We start from the raw sequence: 22980 nt of genomic DNA, 5'->3' as shown, positions 1-22980 counted from the left end.
AAAAAAAAACAATCTGTACCTTTTAGTTAGTGTACTTTTTTTTTGCTTTTAATCTTGCTAAATTAAAAAATATTTGTAGAGCAACTCATGTTCTGTTGTCAGTAATATTTTAATAATCTGTCTGAGTTTACAGTCAGTTTCTTCTGATCGCCCCCTGTTGTTTTGAAGAATATCACAATGCCGAACGTGGCAGGTATAAAAGTCCTGTCCATTTCGTGAGGTGCGCGCGCAGTCAGCGGAGGTGAGCAATGCGACGCCAGGCGAAAGTATAAATCCAGCTTCACAGGAGTGTTGCAATGCCGGTGATGAGTGCATGATAAAAGGATTCCTCTTTTGATTCCATCTCACGTTTTTTGGCTTGACTTGTACTGCCTGATCGGTCTCCTCCAGCATCAAGAATTTTTGTTTGTTTGAAAGATTATTCATTTGGAATTTGATGCTCGTTTAAATTGATTTATTAAATTCTCTTAAATTATTATTATTTTTTTATTTAATTGATGGTGTGGACTCTTGTTTATGTTGCAGACTGTCTAGAGCTGGATAGTTTGTAACAATAGTTAATATATACACTTTTTATTCAACAACGTAATAACCATAGATGTGTCAGGAAAGAGCAAAAACTAGTTTGTGCACCATAAATTATAATAATAATAATAATAATAATTTTTTTTAAAAAAAGTAAAATGACTCAAATATTTTAAAGCATTTCACAAAATGTCCCAACTTTACAAAGACGGCTCACCCAAAAATTTAACTTCAGCTATCATTTACTCTCTCTCGACTCTTTCTTTCTTCAGATGATCACAAGAGAAAATATAGTGAAGAATACTGGTTGCTGTAACAGTATTATTTTCCTAATATGGAAGCCAATGGGTCCCAGAAAAAACAGCATTCTTCAAAATATCTTCTTTTGTGTTCTTCAGAAGAAAGAAACTCAGAGAGAGAGAGAGAGAGAGAGAGAGAGTAAATGATGAGAGGTGCACCATACTTTTTAGGTTGTGCAGTTGAATATCTAGTGGGTTGCTCTTACATAGTTGGAGGCCCACAGTGCTTTGAGCTTGAGGTACCACTGCAGGCGGTTTCCCAGACTGCTCTCAAACTCTCTGGCCAGCTCCGTCATCCGCTCGTACTCAGAGTCATTCATCAGTGGACGCACAGACTCCAGGTACTAGACAGAGACAAACAACACAGCTTGGAGTGTTAAAGGTCTCATAAAATTAGAATACAGTATTTTAGATATTAGTATCAGTATGTTAGTCTTAAGGATATACTGTATATAAGCTAGTGTGCTCCAAAACAGTGACAAAATTCCCATTTAGAAGATATAAACATCTAAAGCTTGCAGTTTGTCACTTCCGTTTAAATAAATGAATGTTGTGACATCACCTCATACTACAGTTTCTCATCAAATCTTCTGACCAATCAAATGCTCTGTAGATACACCCCACCCCATTTACTCAACTTGAAATCAATCACTCTAACTGGCAGAGTTGTGATAAAACAAATGCTATTGGCTGCTTTTTTTAAAGGGGAGGAGCTACTATATGTCCTGCCCTGGTCTTTAAGTTATAGTTTAGAGTTATCATATTGGTATATGTCATACATCAGGGGTGTCCAAACTCGGTCCAGGGCCGGTGTCCTGCATAGTTTAGCTCCAGCTTTCTCCAACACACCTGCCTGGAAGTCTAGTATACCTAGAAAGAGCTTGATTAGCTGGTTCAGGTGTGTTTATTTAGAGTTGGAACTAAAATATGCAGGACACCGGCCCTCCAGGACCGAGTTTGGACAACAATGCCATGCACGAATCACAGACATGTGTGATAAACTATTGCATTAACTTTAAGTATTTGTTGTTTAACTAAAATTGATTAATCACATGGGGCCTTGCTATCCTTGGGCCCTCCTCCCCAGTAGTTTCTGCTCTGCTGAACCCAGAGCTGAATATACACTAGTGGGAGTTGTGGAGAAGAGGGCAGACAGCCAATCAGAGTCAGACGATCTTAAGTGAGAATCCTGAATGAAGTTTTCACTTATTAACAATGTTTTAAAGACTATATATTTGCAGCTTGACATTGGCGTTTTTTTTAGCCTGAATTAGAATTATTTGGATCTGAAAATGATATTTGACCTGTTCATTTTAACAACATTAAATTAATGAACGATTTAAAAACAGAAATAATAAACAAATTGCATTTTCAAGGGAAATGTTATATCATAAGTAATCACTTATCAATCCAATCATGATCAATCACAATCGCAGTACTCATCAACAACATCGCTTATTTTTCCCTGTGTTGTGCAGCTCTAACTTTAAAGCACATTTTTACTATATGGAGTTGTGCACATAGATCATCTTAATGGCGGCCTCACCCTCTTCACTGTGTCCTTTACCGCAGGAACTGGCAGGTTTGGCAAAGAGCCCTGATAGCTGTACAACAGAGGCTGCCTGCCAGAGAAGATCCGCACCATAGCCTGAAAAACAAGACCGTTTAAAAGTTATAGACACAGTTCAGCCAATAATGGAAAAATCTTCCTTTACATGCATAGAGATGGATGGACATTCAAGTATGTGCAACTTAATTCACATACAGTACATCCAGTGCAATAATAGTATACAGATGGTACATATGACATAGAAAAATCTGTGAATAACTGCTAAATATGGTCTTTTAATAAATATGCCTCTTATTTTCTAGCTGAGTGTAGATGTAACGTAATTTTGTAATCTACTGTGATGTTTTGAACGACAAATTAAAAGGAAACAGAACTGAAAATATCACTCTGGTATGTTAATTGTAACTATAAGACAGGGGTTCCCAAACTTTAAAGCCCGCGACCCCCAAAATGACAATGCCAGTGACTCGCGACCCCCATTATCCTCTGAAGTTGTTATAAATACAGAAACCTTGCATGCAATGGCACACAAACACCAATAGACCCAACTCTATTCTTCGTTTAATTTTTTTTAATGTATGTGAGTGCTGTAAATGGGCCAGAAAGTTTAACCTGGTGTCATAAAATCAATCTGCTGCATCTGACGCTGTTGCAGTGTCTTTAATATATTGTAATTACCCCAGGGGTCGCAATTTAACAGAACTAGTAACTATAAGCTAACGTAGTAACTATATAGTAACTATAAATTACGATTTTTTCTCTTCAGTAGATTATGGATAAAATATGGTAATTTTTATGGTTTAATAAAAATAAATAGATTTTTGGAAATCACCAGGCGATTCCCCTTCATTGTCCAGCAACTCCTCAGGGGGTCCCGACCCCCACTTTCAGAACCAATGCTATAAGACATTAAGATAACATTAACTACAATACTATAAACTAATATACGATACTATAACCATTAACTCTCATGAAGAATTCAAAATGTGTTACACATTATTTTAAGGTGTCGTTGTTATGGTGTAACTATACATTTAAGTAAAAAATTAAATTAATTAATGCATGTACTTACTAGATGGTCTGGGTTAAAATGCAGATCAGCTTTAGGATTAATTGCATGTGATTATGCATAATTAATTGTAATTACTATGGTAAGGTACAAGGTGATTTCCGTGCGGAAATTGTGCTGCATGTCAGAATCTAGTAAAGTGCAAATGATTTCTGAACCCAATAACAGGTAAAAAAAAAAAGATTAAAATAAAAACCGGCATTACCTGTTCCACCCGTAGTGTCGTCTATATGTTAAAATGCCCTTGCAAAAGATATATACAGTACATACGGGAAGACATCACGTCAGCTGAAGTTGCAAATTAGTAAACATAAATCTAGCATGCAATGACAAGATATAATCTAACTTCAGCAGTAGCAACACATTTTAATGCATTTAGACATGACATTAACCAACTAGAATGTATAGGAATTAAGGAAGTATACTGGTCATGTAGAAGAGGTAATTTGAATAAAAAAAATCTATTAGGAGAAAGGAGAATATTCTGGATTCATAAATTAAAATCTAGGGTTTGGGTTTGGGAACCTTTCTGTTAAGAATAAAAACACACTAAATCAGATAGTTAAGTGGTCCAGTAAGCTAACTGGGGTGTCACTAGCCAATCTGGAGACTGTATACATCAGGCAGCTAAAGAGAATTACAAATTGGACACTTGCAAGCTGGACACTTGGAGAGATTATTTATCTGTTTGTTTTTAAAGGTAGAGTTTTGTATGTCTGTTTCATGTCTATGTCTATTCGTTGTTTTCGCTATGTGAGTTTTTTTTTGTGTGTGATTAAATGAGGAGTCTTGACTGCAAAGTAGGGCTGCTCGATTACGGGAAAAACCATAATCACGATTATTTTGGTCATAATTGTAATCACGATTATTCAAAGCGATTATAAGTTTAAGTCAAAATTATTCACCCTTATTTTATTTTTATATATAAATATTTCCCAAATTATGTTTAACAGAGGAATTTTTTTTATAGTATTTCATATAATATTTTTTTTTCTTCTGGAAAAAGTCTTATTTGTTTTATTTCAGCTAGAATAAAAGCAAATAAAAATTAAATATTTAATTAAAGTTAAATAAAAAAAGTTTCAATATTTTGAAACCTGTTGTAATAGCTCGATATTATTAGCCCCCTCAAGCAATATATATTTGTGATTGTCTGCAGAAGAAACTACTGTTACATAATGACTTGCCTATTTACTCTAATTAAGCCTTTGAATGTCACTTTAAGCTGAATACTAGTATCTTGAAAAATATCTAGTAAAATATAATGTGCTGTCATCATGGCAAAGATAAAATTGTCAGTTATTAGAGATGAGTTATTAAATCTGTTAAGTTTCGATTAATGGTTTTTCATTATCGTTAAAAGCCGTAATCGAAATCGGATTTTCGATTAATTGCACAGCCCTACTGCAAAGCAAATCTACCTTCGGGTATAAAAAAGTAGCACCATTTACTACTTGCTTAAGGCTGATTTATACTTCTGCGTCAAGCGCAGGAGTATGCTACTGCGCGGCCTACGCGTGGACGCATAGCCCTCACCGTGGCCGTCGGCGTTGCTGATGTGCACCTTTCTAAAAAATGTAACTACACGTTGTAAAGATGCGTAGTGCAAGCTCTGTGATTGGTTGGCTTGGTAGCACTGACGAGTGTGGGCGGGACCAAGAGCTGCGCGAGCTCGATGGAGCGATTGTTTACAAGTGTGGAGTCCTGTGAAGGAGCTCCGGATGGAGACTGCTGTTTTGTGTTTACCTCATGGTTAAAGTTGTTTCACGTCTGCCGGTTCCTGCCTCAAAATGAGCGAGTTTGAACCACTTGTACATTAAGGAAGCATTCGGAAAAAACAAAACACCAGCGAAGAAACTCAACACAGAGGAACAAACACCTCACAGCAAACTATTGTTTCGGAAGTGTTATTGCAAAGCAAGAGAAACAGCGCGCAGAAGTATAAATGCACAGCTACACGCGTTGTATGCGCTGTGGGTCATGCCGATCACTTGCCACCAAAGTATAAACCAGGTTTTACTATCTGCCTATGATTAAGATATTAACTGTTTATAAGCACTCATACTAATTAGCAGCTAATTAGTACTTTACTGAGCTAAAATCTTAGTTAATAGTTAGTTAATAGTGTGAATTGTACAGTAAAATAAAAAGTTACCACATTTTTTTTTTAGCTTGCTTTTAAAAAAACAGGCATTGCAAAACAAGCTATACAAATATACTGGCATTGATGTGACGGCAGCACTGACGCAACAACAAAGCAGCGAAAAAAGTCAGTTTACTGATCAATATCAGCAGTTTTTTTTGCATCTGTTTGTACTTGCGTCACAGGACTCGGCCTTTATTTACCGTTACGGGATGTGCTTTTATGTGTCAGGTGTTTCTGATACTCACTGCCCAGATTTTGGTGGTGTTGGACACTTTCCCGTGCTGCTCAAACATCCAGCCGTGGTACGACAGCAACTGCTTCAGACAGAGCCTCATGGTGAAGATGAGCGAGAACCAGAGCAGAGTGCTGAACAGCACAGCAGAAACCATCGTCCGGCACTGAACGCTCAGAGAATCACTGCACACAAACACACACAAAATAAATCATCCCAAACAAGAAAAATTCTGTCATCATTTACTCATCATCCATCCAAACACATCTGAGTTTATGTCCATAGCTGAACACAAAAGAAGATACCGTTAAGAATGTTGGGGGAAAAAACTGCCACTGACCTCCATAGCATTTTTCTTATTACTACTGATGTCTATTTTTCCAACATATCTTGTTTTGTGCTCAGCAGAAAAAAGAAATTTGACTACATGCAATTGAGTGTGAATAAAGGATGAGGAAATTTTCAACATCTTGTGAACTGTCTCTTTAAAGCATTTAATACTTGCTTTCAATGAACTTGTAGATAATGATGATTAATAGTTTACGATAGTAAATCACGATAAGAGGTTTGACATTTTAAAATCATTTCCTACTGACAGACAGAGCATCTATAAGTGCTGTATTTAAAGGGACAATCATGCCATTATTAACATCCATTTTTCTTTTTAATTATGGGGTAAATCACTATTCTGAAAGTTGAAAGGTCTGAAAAAACACAAAAAGCCAGAAATTTTTTTTTTTAAGTGTAATATTTACTTAAATCTAAAATTGAGTCTTGAGATTTACTGTTTTTATATATATATATATATATATATATATATATATATATATATATATATATATATATATATATATATAAATATATATATAAATATATATATAAATATATATATATATATATATATATATATATATATATATATATATATATATATATATATATATATATAAATATATATATATATATATATATATATATATATATATATATAAATATATATATATATATAAATATATATATATATATATAAATATATATATATATATATATATATATATATATATATATAAATATATATATATATATATATATATATATATATATATATATATATATATAAATATATATATATATATATATATATATATATATATATATATATATATATAAATATATATATATATATATATATATAATATTTTAAATGTAATTTAATAGCTGTGATGAAAGTCCTTAACTGACCCTTTTTATTAAGCCCCGCCCACCTTAGTTACTATTGCTACGCCTGTCAAGCTTTTGTACCTGGCACGTATATTACAATATGTAATATGTTGGTGTCAGACATTCCCAGGGATATAATTCGTCATTTGTGGCGAACAGGTGAGATATCCGAGAAAGCCAGACAAAAAAGGACTGCAGTGTGCATTACAGGGGTATATTCACGACATAATACACAACCGATTAGAAAATATTTAAATCAAAATTGACACTAGTTTAGCCTAGCTGTCTCATACACCGACCATTCAACAGCTTAGTTCATGCACAGCAGGAGAGGTGAAATCTAAAAGTAATCTAATAATAACAAATTAAACCGTGATTTCTCTCTTTTTTGAAGAACCTGATAGATTAATTGTTGTTCAGTGAAATTTCTTCTACCAGCAAATATTAATCAGACACCAAATATAAAAGCAGACACTAACCCAGTATAATGACTAAATGACTATATCCATCTAACATGGGCATGAGGGATATAAATCACTGAAAAACAGCTGCGGGTGAAGTATATTGTGCTCAGATTGTGATCACATCTCAGTTTTGTTCTGTTGATATGCAATTTCAAATATTCATAGCTTGAAACAGATGGAAATATGATTGCTATTAGTATGACTACTATGGCGAGGGCTTAAACGGAGCAGTGCTCATAATAGAGCGGAAAAAAAGAAAAAGACAGCTGTGAAACACAACCTGCTTTGTATTTTTGTAGGAAACACAGTTTAGATCTGTTCAGGGTAAGAGTTATGCGAGTTATTGCCCTTTGGGTTTTAGGTTTTGAAAAGGGAATAAATTCCATCTAAACTTTTAGGATACTGGGTATCAGATTTGCACAATACCTATGCACAACACTTTGACTTGTTTCCCTCGCTTAAAGCTTGACAGGGCTCCTGCGCGTAGCTACGGTTGCTAAGCCACGATTGGTGTGTGCCGTTTTTCGGGTGTGGCTTTTGTGGACTTTTGTGTGTGTGTTATAGAGGTTTTGTTTCATTTGTTTGTGTTTTCTATGAAACCCTATTTTAAATGTGCAACTAAGTAAAGGTATTATTAAAAATAATATTAAATGGTTGTGCTCCTTAATATTTTTGTGACAACAGATTTTTTATTCAAGAACTCAATGATTATTTATTTAACAGTAATATAAAAAAGAGAGTAATTATAGTTGTACAGTGTGACAAAAATTTAACTCTACTACCTGACAAAAGTCTTGTCGCTTATCCAAGTTTTAGAAAAAACAAATAAATAACTTGACTTCTAGTTGATCATTTGGTATAAGAAGTGGCTAATATGAAAGACAAAGGCCTCTAGATTATGCTTATTTGACCAAAGTATAATATGATAATGTCTTGATTTTTAATGATTTCATTAGGACAGTAAGGTCTAACTTTGCTTAGACAAAAAACTTGTCACTGAACAGAAATAATGTCCAGTATAGAATATAAAGTCCTGCTGCAGTGGAGACAGAATGAATATTGTGTCTGACTCCATCATGAGCTTGGAGGACTGCATCCATACATCTCTGCAATGACTCAAATCACTGATTAATAAAGTCATCTGGAATGGCAAAGAAAGCGTTCCTGCAGGACTCCCAGAGTTCATCAAGACTCTTTGGATTCATCTTCAATGCCTCCATCTTACCCCACATATGCTCAATAATGTTCATGTCAAACGTGATATTCAGACATCCCAAGCCTCCCGGAAGTTACGGGAGTCTCTGTGCATTTTCAGGGAGTCTCTGTGCATTTGCGGGACTCATAATGCCCACAAATGAGCTATAATCTCCCAGAAATCGCACGTCTCCCTCCCGGTCCTAAAATAAGTTGCACACCCTTCTCATCCCCGCATCCCTCCTCGCTCTTCAGACACGTCGCGCGCACTCTGTCAAACACCCACCTCCTGCTTTTCACATGATGACCATGCCATCATCCATCCTGATGTTTCACATTAGACATCGTCGATGTCAAATTGGTCGACATCGCCCAACCCTATATCCTATCTAGACTTTACATAGAAATTGGTGGATGGTCAACTACCAACGACAGACAATCACAATCTGCAGAAGGAAGTATTTAATCAAAATACTGATACTGACAGACTTATTTTTAACATTTAATTGCATATATATTAATTGCACAAAGCTGCCATCAGCTATTGATTATTAGACATGATTAAACACATATTTATGAAAGCCACAAAACAGTATCTGTGGTAAAACCACGCCTGCTTTTGTCAGAAATATACTGGATAAAGGTGTGTAAAAGCACACACCCTCCTCGAGCATGTTCATGGGTGGATTCCCTATTCTTTAGAAAAATAGCTAGTACAGCAAGTTGCATACGAGGATAACAAGTGTTTGGGTACATCTTTGAGCCATTGACCTGCAGATCACTCACTTGTTTTTGTTTATTTTGGATGTGTGTGATGCAACATCGTGACATGTTTTTACCTGACCGGTAGATGCTCTTGTATTTTGGCGATGAGGCCCATTGAAGGGTCCGACCGTGTGTACATGGTGGCCAAGATCGCAATCACAACAAATAGCCATGAGGAGGGACTGGCGGGATACACACCGGTGATCACGCTGTTCTGTAGGGGAGAGAGAGAGAGAGAGAGAGAGAGAGAGAGAATAAACAAACGCTACAGAAATGAGGAAAGAGGCCTGAATAAACAAAACACTCACTGCGAAATCCAGATGAAGAATGTGTGAGAATGATCACGGCCAAACACACTTCTACATGCTACAACACTTTTTGTTTATTTGTATATTTTAATGTAAAATAAAAATGTTTACATGTATAATTCTATTTAAATGTTTAATCAGATTTAAAGCATGTTTGCACATGACAAAATAATAAACATTTGTAATTTTTTTATTTCTGAGTTTAGATTATTGCCATATCAGCTTCAAAACAAATACAATTTATAAATAAGACTTCTCTAAAATATTTTGTAATTTTCAATTTTGTAAGATTTTTTGGCATCATATTGCAAAATATGATTTTATAAATCAATATTGGTGTTAAACGCACTGCTACAAAAAAAGATTTAAAAAAATTATTATTAGAATCAATTATAAAATACTATAACACTATTAGAGGCACAAAATCTAAAATAAAAAAACAAAAATATCTGCTATTAACTATAAAGTCAGCATTTATTTGTTCATTTTTGCATTTTCTTTTATTCTAAATGAAATAAATACTATTTATTAATTTTATTAATGCACTATCAGCTTTAAAATTATACTATTTTATTTTACAAAATATATTCTGAGCATTTTATTGTATTCTAAACAAAAAAACTATCAATTTTTAAAACACTATCAATACTAAAATTATGCATTTAAAAAAAAACATTTTCTGATTATTTTATTTTATTCCAAGTTAAATAAATACTATTTATACTTTTTAAAAACGCTTTATCAATATTAAAATGATGCCATTTCATTTTGCAAAATATATTCTAAATATTTTATTGTTAATTTTTAATTTTTTTTCTTTTATTCTAAATTGAATAAATACTGTTTATCAAATTTGAAAATGCATTATTAATATCAAAATGATGCCATTTCATTTTACAAAACATATTCTGAGCCTTTTATTGGTAATTTTTGCATTTTATTTAATTCTAAGTTAAATAAATACTATTTATCAAATTTTAAAGTGCATTATCAACATTCAAATTATGCCATTTCATTTTATAAAACATATTCTGACGATTTTATCGTTCATTTTTATTTTTTCTAATTAAATTAATTCTATCTATCAAATTTAAAACGCATTTTAAATATTAAAATGATGCTGTTTTATTTTACAAAATATATTCTGAGCATTTTATCATAAATTCTTGCATTTTATTTTTTAAAAATTGGAAAAAAAAACTGTTTATCAAATTTTAAAATGCAATATTAGCATTTAAATTACACCATTTCAATTTACAAAACATTTTCTGAGTATTTTATCATTCATTTTTGCATTTTATTTTATTGTAAATTAAACAAATACTATTTATTTATCAAATTTTAAAGCACATTATCAATATAATATGCTATGCTATTTCATTTTACAAAATATATTCTGAGCATTTGGTTTTATTCCTAATTAAAAAGAAAGGATTTATCAAATTTAAAAGACATTATCAATATTAAAATTAGGTTATTTCATTTTAAAAAATATATTGTGAGCATTTTATTGCTCATTTTTGCATTTTATTCAAAAAATTTTAAATACATTATCAATATAAAATTTACTGTAATAAATGTATTAATACTGTCATGTAATATTTACTCTAATATTTGTAGTGTAATAATGAGCAATTCACTTTAATATTTAATTGTACATTTAAACACTTTATCCAAACATTTTATAATAAAATATCAAAATGCATTCAAGGAAAAAATAATATGAACAAATATCATATCCTAGCATGCACAGTCTAATCAAGTGAAGCGGTTTAATACCAATTCCCACCACATACATTCATTAAATATGCATTTTCTTGCATAAACTACATCACATGGAGAAAGAAGGCTATCATGTAGCGTTCAAAGCCTCCATTACGTGCAACCTGTGTTCACCTTGAGCCGTGTGACACGTTTCTTCCACGAGCGTAGGCCTGACAGATAGACCTGTCGCAGGGCCTGATGGGAAAGCTGCAGGTCGATGCCTTCAGGAGTGATGGTGAACTGAAACGCCACAGCCTGATGGGCTTCTGCCATTTCTGAAGAGAAGGAGAGACAAAGACGCAGGCTTTAAAACAGCGGCTCAAATATCACTGCAGTACAGAGACTTTGTGCATTTAATACTGTGCAAGACGGCAGCATCACATCTCGCTTTACACTTACATCATCAACTTCCACATTTTGAGATATGATGATGCATTAAAGGGATGGTTTACTGTTTACACAATTATTTTTCATTTGGTCATCAGTCACTCATACTTTACTTTTTGAGCTTCTTTATTCCGTTAAACACAAAAAAAATCATTTTGAAGAAAGCTGAAAAATCGGTAACCATTGACTTCCATAGAATCTGTTTTTCCAACTTTGGAAGTTAATGGTTTACAGGTTTTCAGTATTCTTCAAAATGTTTTCTTTTGTGGTCAACAAAATAATTAAACTCAAAGGTATAGTCACTTGATGGGGTGTAAATCGTTAGCAAATTATCATTTTAGGGTGAACTATCCCTTTAAGAGAAGATGGTTAAAATGTACAGACATAGATATTACTACTGGTAATAAATATTCAGTTTTTAATTTATAATCATAACAAACATGCATCACATAACAGACAGATAACAACAACATTGATATGTCATCCAACTTCTATTAATTTGATTAATGATAATATTGTCAAATTCCTCCAGGAGGATTCTATTTAAACATTTCCCTTAAAATGTTTCCAGTATAAAAATGTTTCCGATATCATTCAAAAATATATAAATTCTATTAAAATATGTTTTGCAGTCAAAATATTCTTATACAAGTACCAAACTGTTTAAATAAATATGACTATGTAAATCTTAAGTGTTCAATCCTACATCTTGAATAAAAGAAAAACCTGGTGATCTGTATCTAAATAATTAATATATGGTAGATCATATAAATATACATTTGACCACCCTATAATGGTTCATACCATTAGATAATGCTTGATCATGCCCAGCAGGTATTTAGACAAAACAGGCAGATATATAGCCTACAACAAACAAAAGATCCGCGCCAAAACAATCACTCCGAGATCGCTTGAATGAGGTGGTCTCGGCTCGATTGAAACAAACTCTGGAGCGGATCGATTGTAGTGAGAAAGCAAATGATCCGTGCGCGGTTATATCACAGTGTTTTATGGATATGTAATAGGCATACAGCTATATGAAGAGAGAGTTACGAGTAGGGCGGAAGGTCATTCCAGACATCTCAAGTCTCCTGGAAGTTTCGGGAGTTATCCGCAAATGCACAGAGATTACCGGATGCCCACAAACGAGTGATTATCTCCCGATAATCGCGCGTCTCCCTCCCGGTCCTCAAATACGTTGCGCACCCTTCTCACCCCTCCCCACCACATCCCTCCTTGCTCCTCAGACGCGTCGCGCGCACCTTGTCAAACACCACCAAACTACCACCTCCCCTGACAGCTGAGCGGGACTCTGCAAAATGAACCCTGAAACTCTGACCAATGTGAGGAGAGTTTACTCACACATGACTTGTTTTGGTCCGTTTAGAAACTTTGCAGTGTGAAAGTGAACCAAGTTCAAAGAGCAACAATTTTAATCCCTGTTTCGGAACAACTGAATCGATTCACAGGTGTGAAAACACCCTCAGATTGCATGCAGAACTAGAAAAAGAAAAAAATGCCAACCACTGATGCTGGGTACCCTTCTGATGAGCATTTGCATTTGCATTTAAAGGCACAGGCACAAAAACGCTTAAATTATATGATGTAATAAATGATCTGATGACTATTTTAAGCTGCAACTTTGCAAAAACAATCTGGAGACACATAAGACTTGATTTACATCTTGTGAAACGGGGCATAATAGAGGTCCTTTAAAAGTCTAAAAAGTAATGAAGAAATTAAGATGCGTAAATTTGCGAATATTTTCACAGCAAAAACACGAGAAATGTGACAAAACTGGGTAGCAAATCAGAAATTGAATCGATTTCAGTGCATTCATGACAAACACATTGCTCATTGCGCATCATTCCCACAGCCCAGTTTGCATTGACTTGTATGCAAACTACTTGCACATAAACCTAAATCTGCATTTTGAGAAGTAATCACTAGGTTTCAATATTTATACAAGAATTGTTATTATTTGAAAAAAACTGCTGATAAAGTACTTACATATTTATTTTTAATTTTATTATTATTTTCCTGTTACTTGGGATATATTTTATATCTGTGAAAAGACGTTACTTAAGAAATGTTTATAACAATAAGGCCTGTCCTCATAAAACTGTCCAAACTTTGCTTATATTGATCTTTATTTTTAGTCTATATTTATAAGGTTAACATGGAAAAACAAAAAAAAAAAATCACATCCTTCTCTTTTCTTAAATATTCAAGTTTATTTACTATATAAAGCCCTGTTGTACATTTTCTGGAATAACTCCTGCATATCGTTACCATAAAATAAACTTCCTCATACCATGAAATAACAGTTTAGTCATACCACCCAGCCCAATTACTCACCATTTACACCAAACATTTATAGAAGAAGATATTCAGAAAAATGCTGAAAACTGGAACACATTGACATCTTATAGAAAAAAACTAATCACAGTTTTCATCATTCTTCAAAGCATCTTCTTTTTTGTGTGCGTTTAAAAGAAGAAAGAAACAGTTTTGGGTAGAAGAAAAAAAATCAGGCTCAGAAAATAATAGCAGATATTTTATATTTGGATAAACTATGCCTTTACTGGTTCACTTTAAACGACCAACAACAACTATCAGTTTCCAGCTTGTGTAAATGAAGGGAAACTCCTTCTTTCTGCCTTTATTCAGTTTTGCCATGTTTCACTTCTCATTCAGACAGACACTTACACTTTATATATATAAAAAAACTATAAATAAATGAAAGCACACCCACTTCTAAACCCCGACAAGATGTATCTATGGCAACAGTGTTGTTATGGAAACCGAGAGCAAAGGCTTCCCTCATGACTAGCGGTGTGCTCAACTTCAACCCAAACACTCTTCAAACATTCATCCACATTCACTTACAGCTCTGGAAAATAAATTATTAAAGTTCATAGCACTTCGGTTTATATGCCATTACCAGATACTTGTTCTTGGTAAAATGTCATTTGAATTTCATTCTACAAACAACAGTTATTACTGCACGTCTTCAGAATTTGACATAAAATACTACAATTTAGATAATGTTTTTTTTTTTTATCAGAAAATGACAAACAAAATGAAAACATGGACTATTGTATATGTATTAATACAGTTTTGATTTTTTGGTGGCAATTTTGATGATTTTTAAAAAATTTCCCCTATATATAAGAGTTATTTTTTTTACAATTTCGTGTTATATAAAATTGTCAAAGTACACATTAGGGCTGCATGATATTGGGAAAAATCTGACAATGCGATTTTTTTGCTGCGATGTATATCATGTTTTGGGCTTAATCTCAATAATCATTTTCCTTATTAAAGGATAATGATATACATTTTGAAATAAGTTGTTTTTAGCCCCTTTCACACAGTGATACCGGTAAATATCCGGAAAATTTACGGAACGACTTTACCGGTACATTCAAAAAAGCGCTGTTCACACAGGCGAGGACGTTACGGAATTTTTCCGGAAATAAGCATTTACACATCCATTCCAAAATAGCGGCAATTCTGACATTATTAACCAGAAATGAGCTCTAAACGGCTGCGCTTGTATTTATAAACATTTCACTACATTACATACTCTGTGGATGGATCAGTATTGTAAACAACTTTGAAGAAAATATCTAGAGAAACATTTTCGCATGTCGAGATGTACTTGATATGTGTGTGTGCTGGCACTCATAGACTGTTTATGGGCACACGCAAAGCTTGAAGGTAAACAAACAACGGCTTATCATAAGCATCTTATCGATAATTCATTACACAGTTGGCATTAAGCTGAACATATAAACGCTATCTTCACTAATTTCTAGCAGCTAAATGTGTCTGGAAAAATATTCAAAGGCTTTTATTCTCATAAACCGCGCGGACGTGAATGCGTCTGACTGTTCTGATTGGCTAAAGCAGACGTTTCACGTCAGCACGTTCTAGACGTGCACACGCTTATTCCGGAAAATTACCGGTAATGTTACAACTTCTCTTTCCGGAAAATAGCCAGAACGAATTTACCGGTATTTTCAAAAAGAGCCTGTTCACACATACAACCTTTCCGGAAAATTGCCGGTAAATTTCCGTAAAGGTGTGTATGTGTGAAAGGGGCTAATGCTTGCAAATGTAAGAGTACCCCAACAATGACTGAAGCCACAAAAATTAGACGGATGGTCCATTAATTGGTACTTTCGGCCGATACATTTTCTGTGGCTGAAAATTCGGTACATCTCTAATACCAACACACTTTTAGATTCCCATTGTTGCACATTTCTGCTGTGTGATTGGCTCTTAGATCAATATAGAGTTAAAAAAGTCCAGAGCTTATCATTGTTATTGACAAATTTTATCGCGATTCGATATATTGTAATATCGTTTATCAGTCCAGACCTGACCATAACTTCGTTAGATGACTTAAATAGCTCTATTGAGAAAGATTATCAATTTAGATTGACTGGGGTGATCTTTTTTTTTATACAAAAAATTCGTAAAAAATGTAATAAATTACAAGCATAAACAAATTTTAAAAAGTTAAATAAACAGCACTTTGTGGTTTTCTGAGGAGTTTAACAGCATTCAAATACAAAAACTGAACAATTAAGCATAAAATAATATGGTCATCATCGTATAAATAGTTTTATACAATAATATTTAATTTATTTAATTAAATTTATACTGCAATGTGTCCATTGTGGTTGCACACATTGCGGTATCAATGTTCAAACTTCAAACGATAAATTGTTCAGCCCTACATCTTGGCGAATTTCCACACCACACTTAATCAGTTATGTCTTATGAAAATGTAGTTCGAAAAAACATGTAGACCCACAAATATCAGTATTGGGCTTTTAATGAATAAACAGAATTTTAGTCACTTCTCCTGACTGACTTATATTAATAATTTATTGTAATCGATAATATATCCAAGCTACTTGGATCATTTGAAGTATCTAAATCTTATAACACTATTTCATGTATACTGTTTTTCAGTTTTCATGACCAGAGAGTCTTACTAAGGAAATGCTGAAATTTGTTTTGTGTTGATGTGAAAATCATCTTGAATTGTACATACACACTGTACACAGGCATTTGTTATTATGTTCATATCCATATACATGCCTCTGATTATTAATAGCAACCTGTACATATACATACTGTATATTATTCTATTGTAAATCTCTGTTCATAGATAGTATATAATGTTCATAGCACATCCATCTGTAAATATCACTAGTTTTTCTATACTTGCACTTTATAACATATATATGTTTTTTAACTTGCATACCTATCTGCACTTGCTGCTATTGCACTCCTGGTTAGACCTAAACTGCATTTTGTTGCCTTGATCTTGATCGTGTAATGCTAATAAAAATTTAATCCATTATAAATAGTACTGTGGTATTGTTTAAATACTGCAAAAAAATGACAAAAGGTAGAAACGTAACTACAATTTAAACAGTTTAAATTAAATACAACTAGAAAAATATTAATAAAAGCCTAATAAATACTAATTACTAGATAATCACACTAAAAATGGGCCACAAATAAAAGTTGTTATCTATTTTTTTTACCTGCACGATTTATTTTAATGTAAATACATAAAATATAGTGAAAATTGAAGGGGAAAATGCTCACTAAGTGACTTAGTCGAAGACCTGGTGAGAAAGCAAGTACAGAAGACCATATTTGAATATGCAAATCCACAATCCCACGTCATTCCATTGCCACAGCTTTCTAGGATTAAATCTGACTGTATAAATAACCAAGTTTTTACTATTGATCTATTTATTTTGTTGATTGTTTTACTTTTTTTTTAAGGAGCTGAAAAATTACATCTGTTCTAATTAAAACTGTCCAGTTGTGTTCGGTTTTAAATGTAAAATATTCCTGCTTGTCTATACTAGTAAGAATTTGATTTAATAATGTATTGATTGTTATTTTTGTATGCTTTTAATTATGTATGATTAATTTATTACTTCACTTCTACCACCTTGGCTTTATAAAGTTTAATTGTCAAGTATCTTAACATTTGAAGCTTAAAAACAAATAACAAATACATAAAAAATAAATAATTAAATCAGGCAGCATAAATAACAATGTTTTTGCCATTGATTTATTTACTTTGTTGATTAGCTTTTATATTCACAAGTGTAAATAAAAAAAATTCAATCAAAAAAATAAAAATAAATAAATAAAAACAAAATAAAAAATAAAAAATTTCAATTAAAAAAAATTTATTTTATATGGAGTTGAACAATTATCTCTGTACTAATCAACATGGTACTCACTAGGGATGCTCCGATCAGGATTTTTGCAGCTGATACCAAGTACCAATTCCTTGTCATGGTATTTGGCCGATACCAAGTATTGATTCTGATGCTTTAAGCTTTATAATGCATAAAGCACATTTAATATGATACTTGGAAGTGGAGATCTCTCTTTACCGCAGAGAATAAATTAAAGAAGTTGCATATAATTCCTTAAACATGTCTCTTATAACCATTTAGTGAGGACATGTCGTGGTCAGAAGCTGCTTTACATAAAATAATATATAAAACAGATGTAAAAAAATTGGTAAGAAAAATCAGTAACAAAGCAATTTGGAAACATTGCAAATGATGAAAGAATTCAACAGTCTCAAAGTTTAGAGCGCATATTTGATGCATAAGAAGTTATAATGAGAACTTGTAAGTCTATTACTACTTTACTAAAAGGAAATATGTCCATACTGTATATTACAATACATATATTTTAATAAGTTATATTATTAATTATAAATTAACACATTTCCCTAATTTTTCCTGCCAGGTTTTAATGAACTTGCAATATTGTTAAAAACACAGAACTTACAGTTCTGATATGTTCTCTGCTTGTAAACTCATAAATAAACAATTGTGATCGGTTCATGAGATCGGCCAGATTAGCTAGTACCGGTCGAGTCATGAAATGTGATTATTGGCCGATAACGATCTTTGGCCGATCGATCGAAGCATCCCTAGTACTAACAAAAAGGCAATTAAGACCGTACATTTGTATTCCTTTTTCTCTTTGATTAGTGTAAAAAATTTTGAGCGTCTATAACTGTAAGAATTTTATTTAATTATTTGTTTATTATTATTATTGTCTGCTTTTTATTGTGTATTTTAATTAGTAGGCATATTATTTCGCTTCTATTGCCCTGGCTTCATACTCACAAGTGTAAATTCTCAATCAATAAACTTTGAACGTTATTTTATAAGTTGAAAAATTTTCTCTGTACTATTCAACACAATACTAACAGAAAGGCAATTAAATCGTACAGTTAAATTCTGTTTTCTCTCTGATTAATGTAATACATTCTGCTCGTCTACAACTGTAATCATTTTATTTAATTATTTGTTTATTATTATTATTATTGTCTGCTTTTTAATTATGTATTATAATTAGTAGTAGTATTATTCCGCTTCTATCACCCTGGCTTTATAATGTTCATTTAATTGTCATGTATCTATCGTTTGAAGCTTAATAACAAATAGTAAATACATAAAAAATAATTAAATCAGACAGCATAAATAAAGTTTTTGCTATCTGTTTATTTACTTTGCTAATTAGGTTTCATGTTTGCAAAATTTCAATTAAAAAACCTTGTTTTACACTTTTTATAAGGAGTTGAAAAATTATCTCTGTACTATTCAACATAGTGCTAACAAAAAACAATTGAAATGGCACAGATGTAATCTTTTTTCTCTTTAAACTCTTCATGTAATAAATTACGCTCGTTTATAACTGTAAGGATTGAATTATGTATTTATTATTATTTTTGTCTGCTTTGTATTGTGTATTACTATTATTAGGAGTATTACTTCACTTCTATCACCCTGGCTTTATAATGTTAGATTTAACTGTCATGTATGTATTGTTTGAAACTTAATAACAAATAATAAATGCAAAAAAAATAATTAAATCAGACTCCATAAATGACGCAGTTTTTGCTATTGATCTATTTACTTTGTTTATTAGGTTTATATTCACAAATTTTCAATAAAACCTTGTTTTACCTTATTTTATAAGAAGTTAAAAAAATATCTCTGTTCAATTCAACATAGTACTAACAGAAAGGAAATTAAAACGGTCTAGTTGTGTTCTGTTTGTATTTTTTATTATTTTTGTCTGCTTTTTATTATGTATTATTATTATTTCCATTCCATCACCCTGGCATTATAATATTGGATTTAATTAAATCAGACTGCATAAAAAGCTAAGTTTTTGCTATTGATTTGGTTTAATATTCTCAAGAGCAAATTTTCAATCAAAAAAAACCTTGTTTTACACTATTTTATAGGGAGTTGAAAGATTTTCTCTGTCCTATTCAACATAGTACAAACAGGAAAGCAATTAAAATGGTCCAGGTTCTTTCTGTTTTTTTCTTTGATTATTGTAATAAATTCTGCTTGTCTATAATTGTAAGAAATTTATTTAATTATTTAGTTATTATTATTTTTTATGCTTCTTATTATGTATAACTATTATTAGTAGTGGTATTACTTCACTTCTATCACCCTGACTTTATAATGTTCGATTTAATTGTCATGCATCCATCGTTTGAAGCTTAATAACAAAAAATATAAGTGTATAAAAAAATAAATAATTAAATCAGACTGCAGGAAAAATGCAAATGAGGCACAAATGCACTTCCACAAATGGCCAAAAGAGGGCACTTCTCCATGATGAATGAAATGAACTTTAACCCAATTAAAAATAACGGCTTAATTAATTCACTTGCATTACCAAGAAACACTGAAATCCAACAATCTAAAACAAGCAAAGACAACAACACAACAACAACCACAAATGAGTAAGAATACACATAAGAGGAGCAGGTGCATCACTCAACCACGGTTTTATCAATTAAAACTCAATTTAATCATCCTACAAGACACAAACTGTATGAATTATTTAAAGGGTTTTGTTGCATAACAAAGCAGTCAATCATTAAACCACCAACAGCTATCGGAGATGTCTGGCGGGCGAAACAAACACAGATCTACACAGAAACACAAGCCTCAGCTATTATAAACTAAATTTACATGCTTAATACTCAATTGAACATGTTTAGAAGATGGAAATGACTGGATAACGCTAAACTAAGAGCTCGACGTCATTAAATAGTAATGTAAATAGATTGTAAGTGCGCCCAAGGCTAATAACGGACGTGTGTTAGCTAGCATGCGAGCTATTAAAACTGTGTTTGGCTCTATCAGCATTATCTACTAACGTTAGCATTCTTCATCACATTGCAGAAGATCCTCCATCAAAATATCGTTACAGTGTCAGGATTAGCATCATCCTTACCTGCTGTTTACTGATGTTCCTGATGACGGGAACAAAGTGACGCGCTCCTTTCCTCGCTTCTGCTTTTGACAAACATAAACGATAACTGTTAAGTGCGTTGTAATCCAACAGAGATGCTGGTATGAAGTGCAACTGGATACAAAGTGCCTTTGATACACTGTGCGACAGGAATGTAACAGATACAGCGAGAGGGCGGGAAACGAGCGGCTCGGAAGTGGGGTGTGATTGGGCAAGAGGCGACGACGTCTTTGTGGAACTGCTTGACGTTTGAGTTGGCCAGTGAGCGGATAGGACGCTTTGGGAGCTTCGCTTGGATTGGGTGGGATAGCTGTCAATCAAGAATAATTGGGCGTTGATGTGGCTCACAGTTTGATCTTGGGTGTGGAGTGGAGAGTGTATACATTTTTTGTGTTTTTATTAAGATGAGGTGAACAATATTCGCACAAAATCGTCATGTTTATACGCTGTTTTGATTATGTGGTCAGTTTAGGTCTTATATTACCTTATTTTTCGTCAAATTTAATTTTATTGCAATTTTCTTTATCTATGTCTATCGCTAAATACGCGTGTCGACAACAGATAAGGATGCCTTGGCGTAAACTTCATTCATTCTTTCATTTTCTTAGTTCATTCAAAATGGCATAGTCCATTTAATAATCAGGGGTCGCCACAGCGGAATGAACTGCCAACCTATTCAGCATATGTTTTACTTTATGTAAAATAATATTAATATATGTCATGATCATTAAATTGGGATGTCATAGACATTTTTAATTAAATATTTACAACTATGAACTTCTCTTTTCAGTTGATTTATCATTAATAGGATTCACTTAATGTAAAACAAACTTTTAAAATATATAAAATAAATTTTAAATAAGTTTTCAGGCATGTTTATGTTAAATTTTAGTCAACACAATAGAATAATACAAATATTAAACATTTTAGTTTGATTTGTATCATATAATAATACATGAATTAAAATAAATTCCACTGCGGCAGGAAGGGCACACGCTGCGTAAAGCATATGCGGGATAAGTTGGCAGTGCCTTCCGCTGTGGCGACCCCTGATTAATAAAGGGACTAAGCCGAAAAAGAAAATAAATGACTGAATGAAAATAATACAAATAATAATATTAATAAATCAATAAACGTATTAATAAATATAAATAATAAATTAGAGTTGTATTATTCACAATAGGATGATACAAATATAATAAATGATTACTATAGAATAATACAAATATAAAATATTTTCTCAATCACAATATTTACATTTTATTAAAATAGGTTAGTGTTAAAACAAAATTGAATTAGATTTTTATCATGAAATAATACAAATAATATTAATAAACCAATAAATATATTAATATTAATAATCAATTAGATTTGTATTATTTACAATAGGATAATATAAAAATTTAATAACTTTTTATAGAATAATCTATAAAAGAATTTCTAATTAATTATTATTTTGATATTAAATTTTATCTTGAATGTTTTTTTAACCATTCCCATACCTATGAGCTGTGTCAATAATTCATTCGTTAATTTTCTTTTCTTCTTAGTCAATTATTAATCTGGGGTCGCCACAGCAGAATGAACCACCAACTTATTCAGCATATGTTTTACGCAGCGGATCGTAAACATTATGTAAAATAATATTTATGCATGTCATGGTTATTAAATTGTGACATTTTAATTAAACA

At 32.4% G+C, this 22980-nt stretch overlaps 1 protein-coding gene across 4 annotated transcripts in view; it reads right to left on the bottom strand.

Moving 5' to 3' along the window:
- LOC100333227 (carnitine O-palmitoyltransferase 1, liver isoform) overlaps positions 1–21422 on the bottom strand; it is a 46535-nt gene extending 25113 nt beyond the window's left edge. For all 4 annotated transcript variants that reach the window (XR_012399530.1, XR_012399531.1, XR_012399529.1 and 1 more), the window contains exons 1-6: positions 21272–21422; positions 11690–11832; positions 9560–9699; positions 5855–6026; positions 2371–2472; positions 1031–1168 (exon numbers count right to left, since the gene is read on the bottom strand). Coding sequence is in view for 1 of the 4 variants with exons in the window: in XM_073941093.1 (XP_073797194.1) it covers positions 1031–1168; positions 2371–2472; positions 5855–6026; positions 9560–9699; positions 11690–11830 (693 nt within the window). In the remaining 3 variants the exon portion in view is untranslated. The remainder of the gene's footprint in view (positions 1–1030; positions 1169–2370; positions 2473–5854; positions 6027–9559; positions 9700–11689; positions 11833–21271) is intronic.
- Between the last annotated feature and the right edge of the window lie 1558 nt (positions 21423–22980).

This window comes from Danio rerio, chromosome 24 (assembly GCF_049306965.1).
Source record: "Danio rerio strain Tuebingen ecotype United States chromosome 24, GRCz12tu, whole genome shotgun sequence".
Lineage (NCBI taxonomy): Eukaryota > Metazoa > Chordata > Actinopteri > Cypriniformes > Danionidae > Danio > Danio rerio.
Note: the sequence above shows the minus strand (reverse complement) of the source record. Positions and strands in the feature narration are given on the sequence as shown.